The sequence below is a fragment of the Lissotriton vulgaris genome, chromosome 11, assembly GCF_964263255.1.
Source record: "Lissotriton vulgaris chromosome 11, aLisVul1.2, whole genome shotgun sequence".
NCBI classification, from domain to species: Eukaryota; Metazoa; Chordata; class Amphibia; order Caudata; family Salamandridae; genus Lissotriton; species Lissotriton vulgaris.
In genome coordinates, this window is record NC_141699.1 from 1,090,437,546 (window position 1) to 1,090,464,951 (window position 27,406).

At 41.3% G+C, this 27,406-nt stretch overlaps 1 protein-coding gene across 1 annotated transcript in view; it reads right to left on the reverse strand.

The window, feature by feature from the left end:
• LOC147684201 (uncharacterized) overlaps window positions 1-27,406 on the reverse strand; it is a 522,357-nt gene that overhangs the window by 298,333 nt on the left and 196,618 nt on the right. Inside the window, exons 24-26 of the mRNA XM_086942611.1 lie at window positions 22,739-22,864; window positions 22,034-22,156; window positions 13,035-13,154 (exon numbers count right to left, since the gene is read on the reverse strand). Coding sequence (XP_086798737.1) covers window positions 13,035-13,154; window positions 22,034-22,156; window positions 22,739-22,864 — 369 coding nt within the window. The remainder of the gene's footprint in view (window positions 1-13,034; window positions 13,155-22,033; window positions 22,157-22,738; window positions 22,865-27,406) is intronic.

Here is a 27,406-nt window from a genome sequence, read left to right on the forward strand (position 1 = left end):
ACACCGAGGCTAATTCCCAATCAGGAGACAGTTCTACTCCACTTGCCTCTCTCAAATCATCAAAGCAATCATTCTCCTGATCCTGAAGCTCACCCACTTCATACTCAGCATCTCTATAACTCTGCTCCTCCAAAAGGCGCTGGGCATCACGTCTCGACCTCTCCTTTTGAAGCGACGTAGACGGATCCGGAATCGACTACGAAGGCGCCAGACCCGTAGTCGAACGTGGAGCTGGAGCCGGCGTCGAACTTCGAATTGGAAGATCACAAGGTCGGTCCGGAGCCGGTGAAGCCGTAAACGGCGTCGATGACCTCGGCGGCGCCGAGAGATGCCAAGGTGGAGCCGGCGCCAGCATAAACGGCATGAACGGGCGCCGGAGCATAAGATTGGGGAACACCCAAATTGTATACCAACGGACCCATGGGAAGAGCCGGTGCTCCAGAGGGGTACATGGCTCTCGCATAAACACCATAGATGGCATTTAAAAAATGCGAGGGGTCCTGTCCTGGACCCGGAAAAGGAGGATACAAACCCACCGGCTGTTCCTGGGGAGGCTGCACCGGAATAGATTCCTCTTGTTCCTCGGGCTGGTGAATCGAAGTCGCTGAGTCCTGAGGAACAGGAACCTCTTCCTCGTCATGTCCCGGAGACTGATAAGGAGCTGGAGAAGGATTCGACACCGGCGTTGGTGATTTTTCTGTCGCCTCCAGAGGTACGGACTCCCTTTCAGGATTTCGAACCGGAGAGGGAGAAACCATGTCCTTACGATGCCGTCTACCAGACGATTTCGCCTTCAAATCCGATGACTTCGCTTTCGAATCCGACTCCTTTCCCAAATGGTGAATGCTTCCTCTTCTTATGTTTTTTCTTTGATGATCTGGAAGCATGACCCAAAGATGACTTTGAAGCTGACCTCGACCGGGACCTCGACTTCGACCTCGACTTCGAGCGCCTCGATCTCGATCTCTTCTTGGTCTCTTTACCATTTAATTTGGCATTCAGGAGTTTAGCCTCATGATCAAGAAGAGCCTTTGGATTCATCTTCAAACAGGATCGACAACTTTGGACGTCGTGATCTGAACTCAGGCACCATATACATTCATCATGCGGATCCGTGATGGACATAATTTTTCCGCATTCATCACACGGCTTAAAACCAGTCTTCTTAGACGACATCTCGACAAAAGACAGCAACACTGGAAAGATACAGAAATCCTTCAAAAGCAACAAAGTTACTATAAATGAAACAGAAGATCCCTCGAAACCGTTAGCGTTGACGACGCGGAAAAAAGGGAACTGATGTCATCACGCCGACTCTGGCCTATTATGGGGTCGGTGATGTCAGCGGAGTCACGCGCGATGCCATACTCCTGTGACGTCGTCCACGCTAGCGTGCTACAGAAGAATTTTCCGAACGTTGCTGATGCAGGGGGATATTCACAAGGTGAGGAATCCACTGGCAGATGTATTCATCAGAAATTGGTCCTTTTCTCATTCTCCATGAAAGGGTTGTGGTAGTCTTTGTTACAGGATTGTGGTGAGTCCCTATCTGGAAGTGCTTCATCAACATGCTGATCAAATAGCGATTCCCCATGATAAGTCACGTCTATTGCTTTGCCCTGTACCTGAGGTCCAAAGCGATAGAACGGATCCAGCCTTTTCTACGTAATACTGCAGCACCAGTCTATTGTTGCCATCATGTTGAAGCAATATTCATTGGTGTATCTATTATTGCTGAGGGCATTTCTTTTATTTCTTACAAGATCGCTTTTCTATTGTCAGGTAGTAATTCAAGGAAAGGCCCAATGTCTGATGACATCTGGCGGTTATATCTCACAAGAAATACCAGTGTCTAAGATGCCCTGATTGGTGTGGTTTCCATAGCTGAAAAACATTTGCTGATGTTGACAAATCTTATTCCTTCTCTGTTGGGTGGGGGCAGAGCATGGAGATGTTGGACTCCTTGCATCACTTCTAAATCTGCATTGGGAGACCAAGGACACAAGCTGGGATATTGTCAAGTGCTTCTGGAACTGGAGTTGTATACTCATCTCATTCTGGCCCAGTGGAATGAGAGGAAATTGGCTGCATTAGATTCTCATCTTGGTCATCATCTGTATAAGTGTCAACTGTAATTTTGCGGATTAGAGTGGGCTACCAAAGAAGAATGTGTTAGTATGGACATTGATGAGAACGCATGAGGGTGAATGGAGTTGAACGTTTCATTTGAGGTCTTGGCCAAGGTGAAGCGTGACATTTTGGAGGTCAACCAGGAGGGTCACTTTAAGATTCTGGAAATTGTTTATAGTAGTCTGTAAGCACAAGCCCTAGGTCTCTAACCGGAGCTACAAGGACATGTATCATAGATTCCAGTGATGTTTATGAAACCTGTGAATTGGTCGTAATCATATTGCCAGAGGTCATCCTGATCACCTTGAAGGACTGGTAAGATCCTCTAGTGCCTGGACCTTGTGAATCTGTGAGATCTGATGTACAAAGCTTTTCAGCTTGATCATATTTGTCCTCATCTGGATCTTGTTGATATTTGTCCTTAAGTTGAGTTGGCCTATATGCAGGGCCAAATGGACCATCGTTGTCATCCTCATCTTCTTCATTGCGACATTCAGTGTCCAAATGCTTGCCTGCAGGCCTGAAGGGACCTTGATAGGTGAGTTCTGTTACGGTATGGGTGGCATTAAGATGCTTTTTTACTGAGATGGGATTGATCCTGGTGTGTTTTTTAGCAGTTTGACTGACATCGACTGTACCATCATCGTTGATAGTGTTGCACTGCACATAGCTGAAACAGTAAGAAAACAAGTTACTTACCTGTAACTGTAGTTCTCCAGTATTGGAAACTTTCATAGATTCACATGCTTGAATCATTCCCCGTCGACGAGATGGGAGTCCCTGGTATATCAAAAAAGCAATGCTTAAATCAATACAAAGCAGAAAAAAAGGCCTAGGCCCATTTCAGTTTTGCAACCCAAAAAAGATCAAAAATAATCCTTGAACCAATCAGGACCCTTCATCCTCTATAACACTCTAGACAGAACCTTAGACCTTCAGAGTGTCAGAGCACTTGTGCCCAAGATAACCCTGTGCAAAAATCCCAAGGTGAGCCTCTCAGGGGAAGAGGGTGGGTCGTATGTGAATCTATGAAAGTTTCCAATACTGGAGAACTACAGTTACAGGTAAGTAACTTGTTCTCTTACTCCAGTATTGGAACTTTCATAGATTCACATGCTTGGATCAGAGTAGCTAGCAGTACGTAGCACATTTTATTTTGCATCAACATGAACGTATGCCAGAGTGCGCTTTAAATTGTCCATTTGTAGGGATGAATAGATTTACTTGAAAATACCATGGAACTCCCAATCGTTAAATATTACATGTTCAACCTCTTTAATTGTAAGCATAACGGAGAATAAACAGTTCTTTTGGGAAACACTATATTATAAATCTCCATACAATGAGAAATGCAGTTATAATAAAACTAGCACCCCGTCCCGACGTTGTCCGGGAGCAATCATGGCTCAGGGCCCCGCCCGCCCTGACATTGTGTAACCTGCCCACGTCACTGGCCACGTCCTTTTTCGTCCTGTAATGGCCCGTTTGCTACCCGCTCCACTTTGTACGCTTTTGTCACCTGCACACGTTTCTTTTTCCTCCCTGTAATGCCCCATTTCACTTTTTCATCCTGTAATGGCCCGTTTGCTCCCCGCTCCACTTTGTACGCTTTTGTCACCTGCACACGTTTATTTTTCCTTGCGTTAACCTGCCCACGTTACTTTTTCCTGCACACGTTTGTTTTTCCTCCGGTACCTGTGGCTCGCTCACCGTTCCTCCCTCATGTTTGCTTTGCTGACTGGTAACTTGGCGCCCTACCTCATCCGCCGCTGACCGCTCCTCCCCGCTGCCGCTCCTCACTGTCTGCCCGCCGATCCTCACCGCCTGTCCGCCTGTCATGTCCGCTGCTGCCCTGATCTCCGCCGCTCCTCGTCACTGCTCCTCCGCGCGCTGATCTCCGCCGCTCCTCCCCGTGCAGTTCTCCGCCGCTCCTCCCCGCGCTGTTCTCCGCCGCTCCTGTACGCCGCTCCTCGCGTGTACGCTGCTCCTGATGTCAGCACGCACATCGCGGCCGCCGCCACTTTGAAGGGACTACTTTTTTTTGTAACTTATATTTTTAATAACGTATTCATTTTTAATTTATATAGCCTATGTCCATCTGCAAACCCTGAGGATTACAACGATGTGTCAGGTGTGTGGATTGGCGCTGTGGTTCCCGAGCTTACCGGCCTCAAAGCCTCAAAGTTCTTCCTTTATAATAGTAGTATAGATGTGGACATTGTAACAGTATAAAGGAAGGAGAGATAAAAGAGAGAGCTCATCGTCACTGGAAAAAGTTTCCTAGCACCGCCTGTCCCACTGCCACATCATTGTCAGCGGCTGCATCCAGGCAGTAATGCCTGGTGAAGGTGTGTGTACTCTTCCAGGTAGCGGTCCTGCAAATATCCTGGATAGTTACTCCAGCAAACAACGCAGTGGATGTAGATACTGCTCTCGTTAAATGAACACAAACCCATGCTCCCAAACTCTTCCCTGCTGCTTGATGGCAATATTGAATTGCACTTGAGATCCATCGAACAATTCCTCTTTTGGAAAGAGGAAAACGCTTTCTGGCTGCACTGAAGGATACAACGAGCTGTAATGCTTTTCAAAAAACGTATGTTCTTTGTAGATAAAATTTTAAACAACGCTAGGGGCCTAATCTATGAAAAGTGACGCATCGCTGCGTGAAAACAGCAATGCGTCACTTTTCACTGCGCTCTCCCTACGACACTAACGATGCGTCATATTTACAGTATGACGCATCATGTCGCAAGGAGTTACAGATACGTCAGTATTTCTGACGTATCTGTAGGCGCAAAAGTGACGCATTGTTGGAGTGTGTCACAAAAGTGACGCAACTCCAGCAATGTGTACTTTCACATGAGCAAGCCCCATGTTGTTAGTGCCTGTGTCAGTCTTACGCCTGCCATGAGGCAGGCGTAAGATTTTGACACGTTAGCGTCCAAGAAATGGCGCCGTGAAATCTATAAGATTTCACTTCTATGACGCTTTCTTGCGGCAAAACGCCCCCCCTGCATACATTATACCTGGGGCAGGTATAATGTGGCGCAGGGGTTTACAAAGTGACTCTTCTACCTAGATGTGTCACTTTGAAAATATGGTGCAACAAGGCACATTTTTTACTCCACTGGTTCGTCACAAATAGTGATGCGCCAGAGGCGTAAAAGTGACGCAAGGGCTCATAAATGAGCCCCTGGATATCCAGCGAATGGACAGTCCTCTACACTGCAGTAGTCAGTTGAGGAAAGAACCTCTTTAGGATAAGAGGCTCATTCAAGTGAAAGTCTGATTGTACTTTGGGTATAAACTTTTGATTAGTACCAAGGACAATTCGATCCTCTTTAAACTGTAGAAAAGGTTCTTGTATGGTCAGGGCCTGAATCTCCCCAACTCTCCTGGCCGATGTGAGCACCAGGAGAAGAGGCACCTTCCAAGATTTCTGTTCAAAATGGTTATTTTGAAAGGTTCACTTACAGGTTTAAAAGATGAAGTCTGGCTACAAAGGTAGGCTTGAAGTCATGATTTCTTTGTCAGCCTAGTGGATGGCACAGCATGTTATGCATTCCACAGGTGACATGTAACTTTTCTAAGCCATTGGTGGATTTTATGCACCATGTAGTATAGCCTTACTGGGAAGTTCAATCTGGCAAACAAGTTAGCCAATTTCATCATGTTTTAGGGGTCAGACCATACACACTGGGGACTGGACAGCAGTGCCCTAGTGTACAAACCTTTGACTGTAGTGTTTGTAGCTTGGGTCTTTCAAAAGATGGAGTGTTATGAGAAGTACAAGTAGTTAGAGGTTGAACAGCCGGAGATTGCAGATTGATGAAAGACTGTGTTTATAATGCAGGGTTTGAAGGCTCTGATAATCTTTTGTAGTAAACTCCCAAGACAAATCTTAGGTCTTTTGCCAAAGCTCTTGAAACCTGTATTATCTCTTCCTCGTATGGAATGTCCTATTCATATGGGTCATAATCCTCAAAGTATTAACACCTTGCATGCTGATGACGAGCTCAGCTCGTCATGCAGCACGATGGCCATGTGCCGGTGACGAGCTGAGCTCGTCATGGCCTCCAAAGAATGCCCACGCGGGGATAATTACCCCGCTGTGCTGGGCGTTCCATTGAGCGGGCGTGGCCATTATCAGCACACGCCCACCGTGCTGCATAACGAGCCGAGCTCGTCATCAGCAACGCGGCGCGGCACGCAGCCGCCCTCCCCCCATGCCGCGGGGGGAATTAGCGGCAATGGGGTTAAATAGATTTGTTCTTGTGTGCTTCTCTGTTGTCGAGATGCATAGAAAAATATTCACCATACACATATTCATCATACCTTTGTTGGTATTTCGCATGGACATCCATCAGCCTATAGGCTGGTCCAAAAGGACCGTCATCAGCTGAGTCCTCAAATCCAGTAAGTATCTTAGAGGAAGAGTTAACACCTTACTGAGTGATGTACATTCTGGCATTAGGGTTTTGATAAAGCTTTTTTAGATACAAGGGTGTTTTTTAATCTCATTGAAGTTTCCATCTACAATGTGTTTGTCGCCGGTGAAGTTGAAGTAATAGCTGACTGGAGGGCCATCAACTGTAAGGTGACCTTCATCATAGCAGTAAGTTTGACGTTGTTGTTATGGTCACTACTGCTGTTGATATGAGCAACACTATTTTAATCTATGGGACTTTCGTCATTTATTTATCTGCTGTCAACATTTTTTGACGGTGACAATTCAATTGGCAGTGCTGATGATCATTTTCTACATTTGAGGGAATCCTTACCTGATAGAGTTGAAGGTTCAGATTTTGGCATATACTTAGAAGAAATGCCTTCTTTTAAGTGCTTTCGAGAAATGACGGACTTTGCTCTTCTGACAGCCGGTGGTGGCTCTTTTTGATACCTCTTTGGGAGGTTCTTGTTCCGTTCGATGTTGGGGTGGAAGACCCTCTGATCTGTCTCCTTTATAAGGTTTTCTGGAAGATTCTGAGGTACCCTCACTCTTATCTACAAAGGCTGTGGGTTCCTTGGCTTTAAGTTTTTGCCAAACTCATTATCCGTCTTCTAAAATCATTTAAGGTTTTTGATGAAAAGATGCAATTGATTTGCAGTAATTTACCTTGTAAGAATGGTGTATTTAGTAGATACAGTCATTGGAGGTTCTTCTGAATGCAGTCTTATCTTATCTTTCCACAAATGCCACAAGGCCTGAAGATGCATTTGTTAGAAGTTTCTGACATGGTGTTCAGTCACATTTAAGTTAATTAGCGTTGAGAAACTGACTACCAACATAATTATACTGAAGAAAATTGAGAAAAGTTGAAATTTAGTACTTCTTCTAAAGGAGACTGAGCAGAACTTAGGGAGACTCCCATCAAATGATTTGCTAAGGAAAATCTAAGTAGTCATAGCTCTGAGGGGATTTGTTATCAGGATGCTGCAGTGTGATTGCTCGAGGTTTAGTTCCCTTTAAATTGAGTATATAGTATACTAAATAGAATGTATTTAGGGGAATTTCCAATATAGTCATAAGCCCTTAATAGCCCCGCCCACGTGTGGAGATCCGGGAGCAGTTCTTCAATATATCTTCTTAGGTGTGGAGTTTCACCTTTCTTCTGACAGGCCTGCAAAGACACTTAAGAAAGAGACAGATTATGCACCCTATATGCCTAGGCTACAATGGCCAAATTCTTCACCATGAAGTCTGAATAAAGTATGTGAGGATAATTTGAGATGATTTGCAAACAGCATAAATATCCCTCACAAACTCTTTTTTATGAAAGAGATGAAGGAAGGCAGGACAGTGTAGACTCATAGGCTGTCATTATAAGGCTCAAAATAGACTGTGCCCTTTCAAATTATCCTCATATAACATATTCTGGACTGTTTTGTCTTCATGATGAAGAATTTGGCCATTGTAGCCTAGGTTTATATAAGAGGGTGTCATATTGGGTGGGAAGACCTGGAAAATGCCTTTAAGAAATTTCTTAATAAGTCTGTTAGACAAAAGAACTGGTCGCTTCCATGTTGCCTTGAGGCGAGTAATAAAGACTAAGGGCCATATTATCAAGCAAGGGCGATACATTAACGCTGCTTTTATCGTCAGGAAACTGCCAATAAAGAAGAGATAATGGGCTTGATAATATGCCCTTGGAATTCCCATAGCAGCCCAGGTTAACAACAGACCTGGGCTGCTATGGGAATTCACAAGGGCCTATTATCAAGCCCATTATTGCCGCTTTATCAGCAGTTTCCTGCCGATAAAAGTGGCGATAATGTATTGCCCTTGTTGATAATATGGCTCTAAATGTACTCTGACTGAAGCGTATGTCAGACCTAAATTTGACAGGTTTAGAAGATACAGTGATATATGTTGATGCAGCAAAGTTATAAGATTCAATTTCTTTTGAGCACACCATGAACAAAAACATTTCCATTATGCTGTCTACATCTTATTGGTGGCCCCGGTCTTGCTCTAGATTGTATTTCTTTACAGTCTTGTGGAATGTCTAATAGATGGAATTTATTGGATTCAGGAGCCACACTGACAAATTCCAACAGCAAGGATCCAGATGGAGAATTTACTCATTGCAGTGATACAGTAGGTTCTGTGTTAGTTCCAATCTTATTTGCTGCTGTTCTGAGAAGACAAGTAGCTGCATAAATCAATATTGTCTTGGAAATCATGGAGCTATGAATATTATGCCGCATGGCTTCCTGGTCATTTTCAACAGCACCATTGGTAACAGTGAGATTGGAGGAAAATGCAGACACATTGGTCTCTGACCAATTTGTCAAAACAACATTCCCCCATGATTCTGGTAGGGGGTATCTGCTGGCTTAATAGTTGCAGTTTCGGTTCAGGCTGGTAGCTAACAGTCTAGTTTTGTTTTCCCGTGAGATAAAATATCTTCTTAAAGCTGGCTTACTTTAGCGAGCACTCTGACATTCTCCTGTTATTCATATTTTATCAACGAAAGAAAGTGTTTTCTACAACCACATTTCATCTGATGTCAAATGAAACGGCTCGATAAGAAAGCTGCAGTGTGAGATCAAGGGAATGGAAGATGACATCATGCCTAAAAAGGACTTTAAATTCATGATTTGTTTTTCCTTTCCTTTTGCAGGTGAATCACCAGAGATGCCAGACAAGGTACTCTCTCTTCCTTTGGGAAAGGCGTTGTTGATTCTTGTGTCTAGAATGAGAAACAGCATTTACAACGCTGTCATTACATTGCGCTACCATTACAATGAGGTTGTTACAACAACTGCGTTGTTAGTACGCGATGCATTTAAACCGCAAGCAGTTACAACAACTTGCACTTGCACTAGGGGTGCTCGGGTATTGGAAGTAAATTCCAACACCTTCTCCACTGTTGCACAAACTGGAGTAGGAATAGTAATTAATACTATTTCTAAGTCCAGCGCACCCCCTAGTGCAAGTCGCTGTAACATGCTATATTCATTTAGAATATCTCTAAGAAATTAAATGCTCCTTCCAGGGTGTAATAAAGTTTCTACTTGTTTAATGTTAGTCCTAGATTCCTGAAGAGCAGTAGACAGTTTGTTCTTTACACTGCACTCTGTACCTACACGTAATACTTTTGCCTTGATTAGAAGATTGTCTAATTATAAGTTGAAATACTTGACAACCCTGTCTCCTAAGGTAAGCAGCTGCTGGTGCCATGCATTTCGTAAAAGTTTGTGGGTAGATTTGAGACTGAAGGGAGAACTTTGAATTGATGGTAGTAATCAGCCGCAGGAAACTCATGTATCTTCGATGAGGGGGAGGGTGAATGGGAATATGAAAGTTTGAATCCTGTAGGTCCAAAGATGTCATATAGTCTTTGTTTCATGGATATTGAAGAACTTCCTGCAACATCACCATGCAGAACTTTAGTTTTCTTAAATACTTGTTCAGGCTTCAAAGATCTAAAATTGCCCTCCACTGTCCAGGCTTGTTCCTTATGAACAAAAACATGGGAATAAAAGCCAGAGTTATTTTCTGACTTTGTAATAAATTCTATTTCTCCCCTTTTCCAACATGATCTTGATATCCTTCTGCAGCATATCTAGAAAACAATGGTTCATGTTCTGTGGTGCTGCAGTTGGAAGTTTTTCTACAAACTCTAACGTGTGACTGTTTTTATATGGTTCGACAGCCAATGGTTTGAAGCAATATCGACCCAGTTGTTGTAATGAGAGGAGATCTTTCCACCTACAGGAATCCTGTGAAGTATTGTGAGCAAGTTTTCAATATTTTCTTGAACTTTCATTGCTCTTATCCATGTTTCCAGCTTTCTTGAAAGGGGCTTGTCTATGGTAGGGGAAAGATTGCGGAACCCCATATTGCTGTTGATAGGATTGATACTGGTATTGAGGGATAGTGCACTGCTGGTATCTGTAGGGTTGATAGCCCCGTCTGAATGTGTAAATATTTCTTCCTTGTACACCTTGAAAGGACTGGGTGCATCTTTGCTTAAACACTCCAGTGGATCTTGCTGTTCCTGATTTAACAGAATGCAGAACCTCATCTATATGGCGGCCAAATAAAGACTCACCATCGCATGGCGTATCTTATTTTCTGCTTTCCACTTCAGGCTTAAAAGATGTGGCACTTGCATAATTTCCTCTCATGGGGCTTGAAATGTGTAATCAGAAGTATCTAAATATATTACAATCGATCTTCCTGACGGTCATCTTCTTGATGATGTACAAAAGACTGATATGTGCCTATCCGATCTGAAGAAAATCCTGTGTTTGCGTAGTCATCATCTTCCTCCTCCAAATCCTGGTGTTTCGCCATTAATTGAGTAGGTCTGTAAGCCTTTCCATAAGGTGCTTCCTCTGTGTGAAGGAGATGTTGTGGATATGGTGAAACCTTACTTGAGGAGGTCTTTTTTGGCATTTGGGTCATTGGGATGCCTCTGATAGAAATCATAGATAGTTTCATGTTCCTTGGCATAGAGGTTATTTAAATTCTCATTGACTGAGGTGTCACTGTCAATCGTGTGGTAATGTTTAGTGCAGTGGTAGTCATGGCTCTGGAAAATGTCATAGAAGCTTTTGTTGACTGTCGTTTTGTCAGTGTTGTCATTAGGAGTTACTCATCGACGGTATCCTACTCAACTATGCCGTTGTTGTGAACAGGTGGGCTGTTGTTGACACTGAAGGCTTCTTTCTCTACGATAGTGGTATAGTCAATGGTGAGAGATGATGTTTTCATCATTGGCAAAGATAAAGCGTACTTTGATGTCTCCAAATCCAGCTTCTTTCCAGGCCTTGAATGAGCAGATACTGTTCTCTGATGCTTTTCTAACAGAAGTGTCCCAGTCAGAGCACTTTAGTCTGAGGAAGGTCCCTCTTCTCTCATGGATTTTTGAAAAGCTTTTTAGGTGGTTCTCTTACAGATTTTGAAATATGCTGAGCGAGCAAGTACCCTCCCTTTTTAGATTACTTCAGAGATTTAGAAGAGCTTCTCCCTTATCTTCTGAGGACGGAAGAACTTCAGTTTTTGAATACTGGAGCAATAACAGTAGTCTGGCTTCTCAGTCTTTCAGAGTTTTTTGGTGAAAGATTTTTACAAATTCTCACAGTCCTTTGTCTTATGCAGTGAGTGAAGGCAATACATGCATTACTTGTGTGGGTCCTCAGAGTGAAGCCTTCTTTTCCCACAAGGACTACATGGCCTAACAAGTCCTTTCTTTGAAGCTTCAGACATGGTCTAATTTGCCTGTAGCTTAAAAATATATTGAATCCTTTCTTAATTTTGGAGATACACCTGAGAACTAGTCACCCATCAGACTGAATGAGCATATCTAAAGAAGGACTCCCTTCTCACACAATGTGAGATAGAAATCTAAATTGTGTGACTTGAGTGTGTTCTGTGTGATTTTATTGGCTGAGTTTCAGACCTTTATAATGATTTGAATAGGCTACTTTGTTGGCCATGTAGAAGGTATTCTTCATTTGCTTAACATTGTACTGCTCACTATGTCTACCGGGGGACGCCCAGCTCAACAGCTTGGATGACTCAAGCATGTGAATCTATGAAAGATCCAAAACTGGATAATTAATATGTTCATCTGCACTCTAGCTTTCCCCATAGGGCAGCCATAGCCTTCCACGGTAAAACATAGCTTTTGGTGGTTTGTCGCTGTAGGGACATGCTAACATCAAATGTCTACATGTCCCACATTTAAATACTAGGCTCCCTACCTTGTGGGTGGGGAGACTTAGTAATATTTAAAAGGAAAGTTTTTCCTTCATCAAAGGTTTTTTTTGACAGGTCAGACATCAGGTTCAAAGTTCAGCAGTCAGGCTACATTGGTAGGCATGAAGCCATGTTTTCCTTGTCATACTAAGTGCTGCAGCCCACAGGTGGCATTTACCTTTCCATGCCATCAATGTAGTCTCTACACCATTTGTGATGGCCATACAGGAGAGTTAAATATGCCAAGCAGTTATCAATCAAACTTTCCATGTTACTCAATAGCAGTGGCCTAGTGTGCACAATCCAAAACCTGCAATAAAGTTTAGCAAAAAATAATAATAATAATAACTGTGGGCAAGCAAAAAGGGGTATTTTTTTACAAATATCAAAACCATTTTTAATAGATTATAAACACGAGTATCATATGTACTTTCCAGATCAGCAACACACTTATTCAGAATTTCACTTCTTTAAGCAATATTTGAGAAATATTTTGCAGCTTCTTGATTAGTGTTATTTGCATTACTACATCCAAGATATACAGATGAATTATTTCAACAATCTTTTAGGAAGGATGTACTCACCACAATTCAGGTGATGCCCTTCAAAGCACAAAGGACATTATTTTACCTTTATCTTCAACAGGGAAATCAAACAAATTAAATAATGATCTTCTTGCTGGTTATCTCACCTGTGCAGTTGGTTCCATTATAGCCCACAAAGCAGTCACATTTGTAGGAGCCAATGGTATTATTGCAGACAGAATTCGTCGGACAGATGGTGGAATTTGTATCAGCACACTCGTCAATATCTGTCAATATAGAATTGAATTAAATGAGGTTGTTTATAAAACTTGCTTTCCATTCTTCAGGAATTAGCACGATCATAGGAATATCATTAAGCTCTAGACATTTAAGTCCATACCTTGTGATTTTGTTCTTTTTACTCACATCTGACAAAAATGGGTCAAGGTACATTGTCAATATCACCTCATGGGTTACAAACTAGCCTTTCCTACCTTTAAATCAGAAATCTTTCACACTTTCAAGATTTTATTGCTCAGCATCTCTCACTCCAGCAATTCTTTGTGAATGGATTTATACGGCGATAACTGTCCCGCACCCGATACCCGGCATTTATGGACTTCCCTCAAAAGTCCCTTACTGTTATTGAGGTCTTGCTCTGTGCTGCAAAGGTGTGCCTATGTTCCTACTTCAAATATCTAAAATGCCCAACAGTATCCCCATCTAAACAATAATTTTTCACATTTAAATGTAAAATCTAATTGATCTTCTGTGCTGTATCAGAGACTACCAAACAATTTACTTACCTTCGGTAACATCTTTTTCTGGTAGAGAAAGAATCTAGCCGCGGGTTCCTTACCTTTGAATTCTCCCGAGGTGCCCGACAAGATCCGGAAATATTGCCAGCAACACACCTGCGTGTCGGCAGAGGGCATTGTGTAACTGCATAGTGATGTCGTCCACCAGACATGATGTAGACGGAGGCCATATAATGCTGCTTCTGACGCGCTGACGTCAATTTCTTCTGTGACTACTTTCCACACCAAAAAACGCAGAAAAATTTTATGGAAACAATGTGCCAAAAAAGAGACCTCTTTGTGTCAAGTAATTACGAACTCCCAATGACAATATCTTAATGCCAAGCAAGGGATCTCTTAGATAAAAAGAAAAAAATAGTTTGCAGAATGTGGAGGAAGGGAGGGTCAGTAAGGAATCTGAGGCTGGATCCTGTCTCTACCAGATAAGGTGTTACCGAAGGTAAGTAACTTGTTCATCTGATAGAGACATCAAGCCACAGATTCCCTACTTTTTAATTAGATACCACAGTAATACCATCCTCAGACAAGGAACTTGTTGGTTTAGAACAAGAGAGAAAAGACCGGAAGCTCATAGGAATTTAGGTGAGCAGGAACATACGCTACATCATACAAACTGTGAGAAGGAGCACAGGAAAGTTAGATCATAAAGGCATTGACAAAAAATGGACAAAGTGTCACCCATGTCAGTGGAACAAAAATGTGTTATAAGACAACAGTCTAAATAAACATAAATACCACTTGCTCCAATGGTGCGATGTAAGCCCATGTTCGGCCGGAACTTGGGGGACCAGAGTCAACAGGATATGTAACTAAGTTTTAGCTCTTTGCCATGGAGAGCCATTATCATAACCAAACCTGCTCTGTAAAATAATGGGATAGGTGGGTCCAAGAACCCATCTTTGACGTCAAAAATGACAAGAATTGTTATAGAAACAACTCTTGTACATTCATACATACATATATATATATATATATATATATATATATATATATATATATATATATATATATATATATATATATATATATATATATATACATACATACAGATATACACAAAATCCTTCAATAGAAGATGGCCACACTAATTAGGGGTCAATTCCAAATGATTTATTCTGCAAACAGAACGGTTTCTGTAATGCTGCCTTTCTCAATGTTTGCTTAGATGAAAACAACCCATCAGCAATGAGGTTTACTCCCATTGAAGAATGCACAGTAATCACGGTGCATTTAAACATTGTTTCTAAAATGGGGCTGAAACGCATAATGGCTGACATCAAATAAAGAAATTTGCAAGCACTTACTTGGTGGTCCGTGCTCAGGTCCTTGGTAAAGGGAATAAGCTGTGGTTGGGGTGCACACACACACACACACACACACACACACATATATATATATATATATGTATATATATATATATATATATTTCCGCACTTGTGTTCCCGCTACCACGACAGGCTATCAATCCTCAGCCATCAAACGAGTAAGAACACGGAAGACCCAGAGTGCAGGTGAGTTTTTACTTTCCAGTACACCACGCCAGGATAACGTTTCGGCCTGCACAGAGGCCTTGGTCATATATATATATATATATATATAAATATATATATATATATATGTATATATATATATATATATATATATATATACATATATATATATATATATATATATACATATATATATATATATATATATATATATATATATATATATATATATATATATATATATATATATATATATATATATATATATATATATATAATTTTAGAACTAGACAGCAAGAGTCCTAATGAGATGAATACGACTGAAGACATGTATAATTACTTGTGAGCAGCAGGAAATAGAGTGGTTCTTTTACATCTTAATCAATCTATTTACTGATTTTATTCTGCATAATGTTTGCACATTGGTTGGTTCCTGTCGATAAATAAGTGGGATCATATTTGATAGTATGAACCAACTAGAATTTTCAAAGCTGCTTCACTGCAATATACTTTAGAGGAAATATTACTGCAAGATTTCCTTTTTTTAATCAATATTACTTGCAAGTATGGGATTTTAACCCCTTCCATGCTGCCGTCAGCCATTGGCCGACGGCAACGCTACCTCGCTGGCCGACGCAGCTCAGCCCATTTTGCGGAAGTGTTGCACTTCCGCAATATCGCGGGCACAGTGGAGGGGTTAATAGAAGTGTAGGTTAGGTGTTTATGTATATATAAATAATGTTTATCAAACAGTTTGTTGTAGGAGTACATACTCGTAGATTGAAGTTGAGGATGCGTGCAATGGCAATGTTCGTTATGCATTCATGCAGATAAAAAGATTGTTTTTCCAGTATATTTTCTATGTGTATGGAAATATAGATGTGTTCCCATGTGGATCAGTATGACATTATACTTCAATGTGATAGTGTGCATACTCGTGACCCATATTTGCAGAATTTGCATGGATTGCTATGTTTGGCACAAATGATTGTTTACATATTTATTGACATTTTAATTATTTATGTATTTGGGTCTTACTACTTTGTCCACAATTACATCGGAACATGAGCTACACATTGTTTTACATTTTGTACATGAAGATATATATTTGTGAGTAGCGCGTGCGTGAGGTGCTGGCTTTAGCTTTTAACTCTAGTTGAAAGTTTGATTGAAAAACTTTATACATATTGAAAATTGTGCTCTGTTTTTAAATACTGTGCACTTTTGCTTCTTTTGCACACACCCCTTCCATTTACCCTTGTCATTTGTCGCTCCCCGGTCCGTCACGGCTTGCTGGTGCCAGTTGAACAGAGGGACACGACTCCTCCCCCTCATTCGCCGCACTTCCTGTTCTTGCCTGCAAAAGGGCGATGGGGGCTCGGCAGAGCAGATGTTAGTAGTACGTGCCTGAGGTGCTGGCTTTAGCTTTTAACTCTAGTTGAAAGTTTGATTTGAAAAATGTTTTAGATATTGAAAATTGTGCTCTGTTTTTAAATGCTGTGCACTTTTGCTTCTTTTGCACAGCCCCCTTCCATTTACCCTTGTCTTTCGTCGCTCCCCGGTCTGTCACGGCTTGCTGGTGCCGGTTGAACGGAGGGACGTGACTCCTCCCCCTCATTCGCCGCACTTCCTGTTCTTGAATGCAAAAGGGCGATGGGGGCTCGGCAGCGCAGATGTGAGTAGCGCGTGCGTGAGGTGCTGGCTTTAGCTTTTAACTCTAGTTGAAAGTTTGATTTAAAAACTTTTTACATATTGAAAATTGTGCTCTGTTTTTAAATACTGTGCACTATTGCTTCTTTTGCACACCCCCCTTCCATTCACCCTTGTCATTCGTCGCTCCCCAGTCTGTCGCGGCTTGCTGGTGCCGGTTGAACGGAGGGACGCGACCCCTCCCCCTCATTCGCCACACTTCCTGTTCTTGCCTGCAGAAGGGCAGTGGGGGCTCGGCCGCGCAGCGGACTTGCTCATCAGGTGTGCCAACGACGCGCCAAAGGCGTGCCGAAGGCAAGCCCGTGTGCGCCCGTCCGCATCCGGATCGCAGCCAGCGCCATCCATGCTGCCGCCATGCTGCCGTTGTGAGCAGGGAAGCTGAGAGGGTCTACTGGTCCAAGTCTGATTTAATTGCTATGAATAGAGCTAAGCAGTGTAAGGCAAGGACAATTGACCTTACAAGCACTGAGCTGTATCCGGAGTGCCTACAATGCGGTATGGCAATGGGCTCTGAATCTGTGTTAGCTCACCCGATAATACAACATAAAACTAACCCTGTAGCAAGCCCTCCCAAAATGATGCTCCGGGCGGGCTTACTGAATTGTAGATCTCTCCCCAGGCACGCAGATGATATCTGGCTGATGCTTATGGACTCAGACTGGGATGCCTTATTTCTTACGGAAACCTCAATGTTAAAAATGCCTTTGCCACCCAAAAACCACCATGGTAATGAAGATGCAGGGTAGCCAGTAGTATAAGTGAATCAGAAGAGGACGGTGTATTCTTTAAGATAAGAGTCTTAGGTTACAGGTAAAGATGGTAGTAAGGAATCAGGAAGGCCCCACTGGGAGCAACATCTTTGCTGCTTAGCCTACCCATTCCAACTCAGACTCAAACCAAGCGCTCATCAGCATTCTATTGGATGAGCAGCAGGGGACATATAACTAAGGAGAGAATGCATGGCATAGACATGGAGATGGCACACACCTCTCTTCTTTAAAGAAACAATACAAAATATCAATGCAGATAAGATGCTAATACTCAATCTCATAAACAGAAAAAATATGATGGAAGAACAAATTCCATCCTACAATTTATCAAATAAACAGACCAGAATAGGAAATAATAATAATGCAAGGTCAGGAATAACAAAGACATAGACAAAAGTCCTAACCGAAAATACTAAGGACAAGGGAAAAATTCACAAGGGAGAATCACCCACAATCTACCCTCCCTCAGCAGATAGAAAATATTGAGGTGCAACAAAAGTGACACTCCACACTAGAGTGACCGACTCTACAATATAGCACAAGAGTGCAATACAAGTTCCCCAATGGGTGCTATACACCTGCCAATCACCCTCACACACAGGCAGATACAATAATGTGTCAAAAACAAATGCCCCTGCAGGTGCAGCATAAAGCCCCAAAGAAAAAGGTTTGGGCGCAATTAAAATGTCTCATCACCAGCAATTGTAGGTAGTTGTAATGTAAATATTGTTCGGAAGCAGCTCATCAGCCCCATCACAACTAAACATGTCCCAGTACAAGTAAAAGCAAGTTTGGTTTGAGTTGCAGAAACCCTGACCCATCACCAACAACATAAATGTAAGTATAGTTTGGGCACAACGCAAATGCCCATCACCAGCAACAGTAAGGAGTGTATGTGTGCAGAAACACATGTAAGTAACATTAGCACAAGGAGCAACACTCATGCAGCACACAGGGGTTTACTCCATACTCCATAAGGCGCAAATAACGTACAGCATCAGACACATACTGATACTAAAAATCTAAGCATGCAGTGAATGACTGAAAAGGACAGAAAATTCCACATGGCATACAAATGCATGCAAGCACAAATTCAACAGGACATTAAAAAAAGACAGAAAATCAAGAGCAGCATTAAGACAAATGCTAGCATTGCATTATGTATGGCAGAAACAAATATGATAACATTTTCTGCACATCCACTATCAAACATACAGCATCCTCCAACAAGGATGCTTATGGCAAGAGGCAGAATAGGTAAAGGAAGCAGTTGGAAGTACAGCGCATGGAAACAGAACCGTAAAGTTGCAGTAGCAAAGAAGAATGGCCTTCAAATTGAGCACGAGTTCCAAGGGGCGTATTAACAAGGATCAGGGAAAATTAACGCTAAGGGCGCTTAGCGTTAATTTTGTTAACACCCGCTAATGCTGGATAATATCGCCTGGTTATCGCATTATTAACAACGCTAACCACCTAGTCGATAAAAAATCCACCGATAGTGGCATTTTGGGAGGTTATCGCTGGTAATGCAGCAATAAAACTACAAGGATAGGGATATCCTTGTTGATAACCCATGGTGGACTTAGTCATATAATCCACCTCCCATTGGATTACATGTAATCCACCTCCCATTGGATTACATGGCTAAGTCTGAAAATTAGCAGGCGTAAAAAAGCAGCGTTAACCGTGGTTAGTGCTGCTTTTTTTGTCTCTAACAGGGTTAGCGTGAAGCTTGATAATAGGAGAAATGTTGCTTAAAGCCCTTGATAATATGCCCCTTAGTTCCTTTCAAACTATGTCAAAGCAGTGCGCATCAGCATGTGTGTTCTGAGGGTTCTCCCAACACTGATTACCAGCACACATGAGGCAGAATTGGCTCTACAATAAGCAGGGGCACTACGCCAGCTCCGCCCACCCTTAATATAGATATACATAAGTATATACATATTTATATAAAGGCATCACACTTATCTGCTAAATATTTATATTTTCATTGTAAAGTCATGCGTTGCAAAGGCATATGCATGGTAGAGGCGTGTGTGGTAAAAAAAGGGGTTGTGGTAATGACCGTGTTGTAAAGACGTGTTGTAATTGCGTGTGTGGTTCCGCCATACAACCAATTATATATTTTAATTATATTATGTGTGGATGGTGCTAATATGATTGGACACAGCTTATGTGAATGTATGCACTCTTTTGTGGTTGCATGAATGGATGGTGTTTGCTTCTATGGGATTCCCTTTGATTTGCATTTGTGTTGGCACTGGACGTAGGGTTCACATATGTAGGTTATGGCATAGTGTGTATGTATATGTTTGATATTTTTCAGCATTTGTCTGCATTCCGGCTACACAGGTTTAAGAAGTTACACATCCCTTGAGTCACATAGATTTGTTTTTGTTTTGTCTGTCTTCGGACTGTTTTGAGGTATTTATATGGCAAGGAGGATTATTTTACTTTTTAATGAAATTTTTGTCGCTGTTTTTGTATTGTAGAGAACCGTTGGTTTGTTTACTTTTCTCTTACCCCTCTCTGATTTTATTCTGCGTGGACCAGTGTGTGGCAAAATAATACTTAATTTCGACCATTACTGTAAGGGGATATTTATTCTGTCTCCTCGGTTTTGTTGTACTGTAAGTCTGATTATAAGAGAGTTTATTAGGTTATATGATGAATGTGGATGAATATAAGGTATGAGCAGTATGTGAGAGGTTTCAGAGCGTGAAGTTTTATAGTTTATGAGGGTGAGACATGTGTCTTTTTTGTATCAATTCTTTAATGATTTATTTCAGATTATTTTTATGTATCTTAAATAAAGAAAAGAAGTAGAGGCATTTCCAATATATAAAAGTTGTTGTGTGCCTGATTTGATTTGTAACTCTTTCTATAGAGCATATCTTAGGAGGTGGGCTGTTCTTCTTTTTCATTGGTATATTTCCCTGTCCTGCACCTTTATCAGTTTGTTCTCTTGGGACACCCTTTTGTCAATATTGTATTTAAACATTGTTTACTACTATTGAAGATTTTATTTATTTATTATTTTATTTAAAACACTTGTTAAGCGCAACTGTCACCTGGCAGGTATCCTGGCGCTGAAAGCTTACTCCTGAGCTAGAAGCAGTGGGAATCAGTTTTTTTTGGGGGGGATGGACGTGGCAGGGGAAAAACTAGGGGAAGAGCCACGTTTACCCAGGATTTCTAGGCTGATGACAGAGAATGATTCAAGGTTGTGACTATATAAAAGTTCCAATGCTGCAGAATGTGTGTCTGCCCAGTGGGCAGGGCATTATTTGTGTAAGGAAGCACTGATGCTGTTTGCACCCAGTACATCCTGTAAAAGGTATGCTGCAGAGCAAACAGGGACAGCACACCCTAGTAAATCAAGCTAATTGTGACAGTGTACACTAATCTAGCACTAGGACTGATTTTTCCACCACTACATCAGAAAGCCTCCACTCATTGCCGTATGTGAAACTCTTATGTGAATGTGAAAGTTACAAAATATTTCCCCAGAAGGGTTCTCAACAGGGCTCCTTAGTGGATTCAAAGTCATGATCAATTCACATTGGCTGAACACACTACAGACATGGGAAAGCTGTTAAGGTCTTGAGAAGTAAGTCACAATAGCTTGTAGTCAGTGCTTATTTTGTAAAAAAAAAAAAAAAAAAAAAAAAAAGTATGTGCCTGAGTCTTTCTCAAGAGGCACGATCCGCTGCCCCTGACAGCGCTGCCAATCATAGTACTAACACAAGTACTAGACATCACTTTAGGACTATTCCAGGCCACTCAAAGTTATGGAAATGGCATGTGCAGCATGTATTATACATATTTAATGTATATTGAATTATTAAACAACTTTTGTTTTGCTCATGTCAAAAATAAACAGCGCCACCATGTGGTGGACTGTCATAAGTGCAGCTGTTGAGAACTAAGTGCCGGTGGCGAGCACTGGAAACTACCGGCTCAAATTAGGCACTGCATGTAGCACACATTTATGACTGCCTTTGCCTCTGGTTCATTGGAAATTCAGAGGCACGGGACTGCCATGAACTCTTCTAATGTCCTCATAGATCAGTTTAGCTCTGATTTGTTGGGTATAAGAACGTTATCCTGGTTGACACAATATCTTGTTTAGGAGGCCATCTTTGAACCCCCAAACATCAGCTCTGTATTGAGTCATCCCACCCTTTGCCACCTGTGCTTTAACAGCTTGATCATTCCCCTTTACCTCTGTAATTGCAGGGAGAAGCAGGTAGACATTGGGAGAAGGGCACTGTGCAGTACTGGGTTGCTGCTTGTCACATACAGTAGGAGGTCCTGGGACAGCACATCGAATATTTATAAGGCATTCTAATCTTCCGCTGTGATAAAAACTTACCTGTGCAAACAAGGGAGGCATTTCCACGGAAGCCCGCAGGGCAGTCACAGGAGTACCCACCCAGGGTGTTTGTACAAATCGCAGTTGAAGCACAAGGATTCTTTTCCTCACATTCATCAATATCTGATGAGACAAAACACAATCAACTGCATTATATGCAACACATCACATTGGATTTCCATGATGAATATTGATCTGGATTTAAATCAGCTAATTTACTAAAATTGGTAAATATAGACAGACTGAAATACCACACAAAAGACAGTTTGCAAACATTCTGAGTTCAGTTGAAAAATTACAAAGTGTTATGTGATTTGGAAAAACCATATCAGAACACTAAAACACTATGCCACCTTGACATCAGTGGTCCAGCTAATGGCAATTCACATGAAAGATGTGCCACAGAACTTAAAATCGAAAGTGTTTTATCTCCAAATGTAGTCCCATGTTCAAATTGAGCCACCAATTTCTTTTAGGTGGCTGTGGATTTGCTTGTTTCGCAGAACAGGCACATACACTGCCTTTGATATTCCAATTATCTACTCAATATGTGTGACGTGTGCAGTGGAAAACAGGTACTTGTACATCAGAGTTGTGTTGGACAGGTAGATGAATCCAGCCTGTGATTTAAAATAAGACTAATCTGTCTATCAATACCTTATAGTCAACAGATGTTCAGATTTGAAGGAAGAAGCAATCATTTACCATCACATTTCCAGCTGTTTACACTGTTCACTCTGTACCCGTCCCAGCAGCTGCAGTTGAAGCCCCCGAAGATGTTGATGCAGTTCTGCTGACAGTTTGATGTATTCTGCGTGCACTCGTCATAATCTAAAAGAAAAACAACATTAAATGATTGTTCAGCCCTCAGTATGAGATACTTACTGTGCAAGCCCCAATGAGTCTGTAGCCTGAGAGCAGGCAAGAAGTTCAAAATCAATGTATTTAGGCACAATTATGGTATGTGGAATTTGTTCTGTCTGCTATTGAGTGGAGTGTTGAATTTGATGAAACAGCAAAGCAAAGTCCTCCCTGAACCAGAACACAAGCAACCCAGGACCAGTTTTGCCCTAATTAGGGCTCATCTGCATGTAAAGCTTTGTTCTACTGCCACAGTGTGCATGGGACCACATCTGGGCATAATCATTCCATTGAGGGCAACACACTTAAGTATACAAACAATGGACGGAATACTTTAGTTAATCTCAGCCACTGATAACTATTCTGGGCCACATCACAGTCCATCATTATTTAGCACTGTGTCACCTCAGTTTGGACCCAGCCCTATGCAAATCACCCTTGACCCTGCTCCAATTGGAGCAGTCAGGCTTGAACTGACAGGTCGTCTCTGAAATGGAACACAAGCAACCTAGGACCTGTTTTGCCCTACTTAGGAATCATCAGCCAAGTTAGCTTGGTTCAAAGTGTGAATGGAATCCATGCCTGGGCATACACTATCACCCAAGGTCAAGAGATTTGATGGAAAAGCACAATGATTGTTACAGAGTGTATTATTCAATTGTTGAAGCCAGAGATATAGGGGTGCTTGTAATACATAGCTTTATGTACAACTCCCATATCTTTACAATAGACCCTGCTATGGATTGGAAGCCTGCCAAGAGATCTGAGCCCTAGAGAAAATGTGTTTCCCTTTTGAGAGCCTGGCAGCCACCCAAAGTGTAATATTTTGCACTAGCTGGATACAAATCCTTCACTGGGGAGAGCATGTTCAGTGAACTTGTAAAAGTCAAACCTCAATCATTTGAGGGCACTTGTCACAGGAAAATGTACAGGTTTGTCAATGATGGGAGAATTTACTGACACAGGATGTGGATGCTAGCAACTCTTGTTTCGTGGATGTAAAGACCCAGGAGTGGAGTCAAATATAGAGTATTTTTTAATATTAAGGGTTGGCAAAATAACAAATTGAAGTTAGGTAGTTTCCTTCCAATCAGAACTAATATGATGGTACTGTACTAGACCCTTGTAAACAACATACTGTCTGACTGAAATATATCGTGTCCTGCATTCTGTGTGCGCTTCATTGAAGTCATTGACTTTAGCAGTCTACGCCTCAGTGATGAAATGTACCAGTTTGTGAAACCAACAAACAGTGGGCCCGATTCACAGAACTAATTTAAGACAAAATCCTAAACTTAATACTTTTGATATTCACAGAAGGCATTTAGTAGTAGTAAAGTTAGGATATTGTCTTAAGTTTGACGTAAGACAAACTTAAGACAGACTTAAGACAGATTTAAGTTAGGATTTTGTCTTAAGTTTGTCTTAAGTCTGTCTTAAGTTTGACTTAAATCTGTCTTAAGTCTGTCTTAGGTTTGTCTTAATTCAAACCTAAAACAAAATCCTAACTTTACTACTACTAAATGCCTTATGTGAATACCAAAAGTAGTAAGTTTAGGATTTTGTCTTAAGTTAGTTCTGTGAATCGGCCCCCGAGATTGGAATGAACAAGTGTTGATTGTCATGGGTGGAGAATTGAATGAGGGTGGAGTGTGTTATGTGAACTATTCAACTATGTACTTTCAGAGAGTGATCTGTGGAGAGTTAAATGATGGAGCTTGGAAAGTGATTTGTGAACTACTGAATGGAGTGTGATGTATGATGTTAAGAAGTGAAATGATGCTTTGAATGTAAAATATGAACTCTTGAATGATCAGAATTAATGTGTTGAGTTATAATGATGGTGCTTAGAATGTGAAATGTGAGTTGTTGAATGATGCAGTGTGATATGAGGAGTGTTAAATGATTTCGTGTGGAATGTGGTGCGTGGGCTGCACAGTGACGGAGAATGGATTGTGATGTGTGGGGGTGTAATTATTGAGCATGGGCTGGGATGAGTGGACACAGTATGAATGGAATATATAGAGCTGATCATACACAATGCACTTGAGAGATTCTATTTAAAGGTTTGATTACACACATCTATCACTAAAGCCAAATTTACACACCATCAGACACTGTGTTTTATATTAGTGTAAGTAATGCAATGAAGCAAATGTTAATAGTTTGTTGTTGGTAAGACATAGGGCCTATGTTTGAAAATTAGATATTGGATGTGTCCTTGTCTTCAAAGTAAGAGTGAATACATATGAACAAATTGGTAATGGAAGACTAGTATGATGAAATCTGATACTACTGTAGTGATCTATATGATTAGGGTTGCTTTCTTGTTCCTTAATTAATCTTATCAGGTGTGTGTTGTCTTGTGTTTTCATGTTTTTGGGTAGCATTTTGTTAATTTATTATTAGCTCATTGAAAATGAATGCTATGACATTGATTCCTATATAAGGCACTGTTAATGTTCTATAATGTGATTCTTTATTTAACTTTTTGCAATCTTTAGAATTACTCCTATCGTGGACCTTGAAGAGACTCTAGTTTTACTATTTTTCATATATGTTGATTGGAAAGGGATCTTTTCAAGAAAATTTTATCAATGTATTGTCTAAGAAAGTAAACACAGTACATAAATATAAGCACTGCAAGTAAATTCTTTAGGAAAAGTAACCCAAATATCAATTTGCAAATTGACAAATGTCAATAAACAATGCCAATTAGATAGAGAATTTGTGTTTTAAAAGACTAACTAGTATCTCGTGCGCATGAGTTCTTCTCCATGGAATGCTTCGACTGACTTGATGTTTTTGAGGTCTTTGTTGTTTTAAACCCCCAAGCAACCAAACCTACCAGCAAAAAGTTATAAAGTTATTTGATCTCATTCCAGTATATGGATAAGGATTAACACGTTATCATGTTTACCAGTCCATGTTGAAGAGGGTCCAGGGACCTAATGTTGGTGTGCCTGTGAATAAGTTTATTTATTTATTTATTTATTTTTACCATTTGTTTAGCGCGCTGTTACCGGGCGGTGTCCTGGCGCTGAAATGATACATTATCTCCAAGAGGCAAAGAAAGTTACTGGAGGTTAAAAAGCCATGTTTTGATATTTTTCCTGAAGGTCAGGAGATCATTGCTTTGTTTTAGGGCGAGAGGCAATTCATTCCAGATGTTAGATGCTCTGTGGAAGAAGCTACGGCCTCCCCAACGGGCTTTCCTAATACGGTTAGTCATGACCAGGCTTTTATTAGCAGATCTTAGTTGTCGCCCTGGTTTGTACAGTTGGAGGTGTTCTTGAAGGAAGGATGGACCTATTCCATTTACTGCCTTGAATACCATACAAAGAGCCTTAAACATGATACGTTTCCGTATTGGAAGCCAGTGTAGATTTTTTAATTCCTGAGCTACCGATGCAAACTTAGGTAGACCAGTAATCAGTCGGGCAGCAGCATTTTGTAGCGTTTGCAATTTGTTCAGAACTCCCTGCTGGGCCTCCAGATACATGCTATTGCAGTAGTCAAGGCGAGACAGCACAAGTGCTGTCACCACCGTTTTCCTGCTATCACTGGAGAGGAAAGGAAGGATTTTCCTAATAGTTTTTATTATCCAGTGAATGGAGGATGATAAGGCATTAGCCTGTGCTTTAAAGGAGAGTTGGGAGTCAATAATTACCCCCAGGTTTTTTACTGTAGTGGCTGGAATGGGTAGGGCTCCCATTTCGTGAGGCCACCAGTCAGGGGTCCAGAGATTGGTCACATTTCCAAAGAGAAGAACCTCAGTATTAGAGGAATTCAATTTAAGGCAGTTCTTAGCCATCCATGAACTTACTGCCATCATGCAATCCTGGAATCTGGCCGCAATTCCTTCCTCTCGCCCCGGGAGCAGAGATACCACAATTTGAGTATCATCTGCATACGATGTTAATTCGAAGCCAAAAGAACGAATCACCGGGGCGAGGGAGGTAACATAAACATTAAATAGGGTAGGGCTCAGGGAGGCAATTAAGCTAATTAATTAAGCTGAGCAATCTGCTAGCACTTCCTGGGAGGAATCGGAGTGCTCCTTTGAAGGAAGTATCTTATGCTCATGCGATGAGGGAACAGGAGTTGGGTAGATTTCCCTCATTGATTGTAGTAATATAGTTGTGTAGAATGCTGTATATTTGCACATGCTACCTTACAGCCACTTTAGAGTTCATGTTTAATTAAAAGAACATATGAGATTTGGACTGTACTTTATTTCCATTACAGAAGTGTAACTCACTCTTACAGAATGCAAAGACTTTTCTTTGAAAGGCAGCTGGTTCAATCAGAAAAGTTGTGCAGGAATGGACATTTGCAAGGGAGATAAGCTAAATTGTTTATGCTTAAGAACTGATGGTGAAAATGGGTGTTTCACAATATAAGTCATCAATATTTTAGCATTTCCAGAATTATATCAGGAATCAGGATCCAAAGTATAGAGGAGCTGAGAGGTCAAGCATTACAAGGGAGCTTGCTAGTTTTCATTACAAC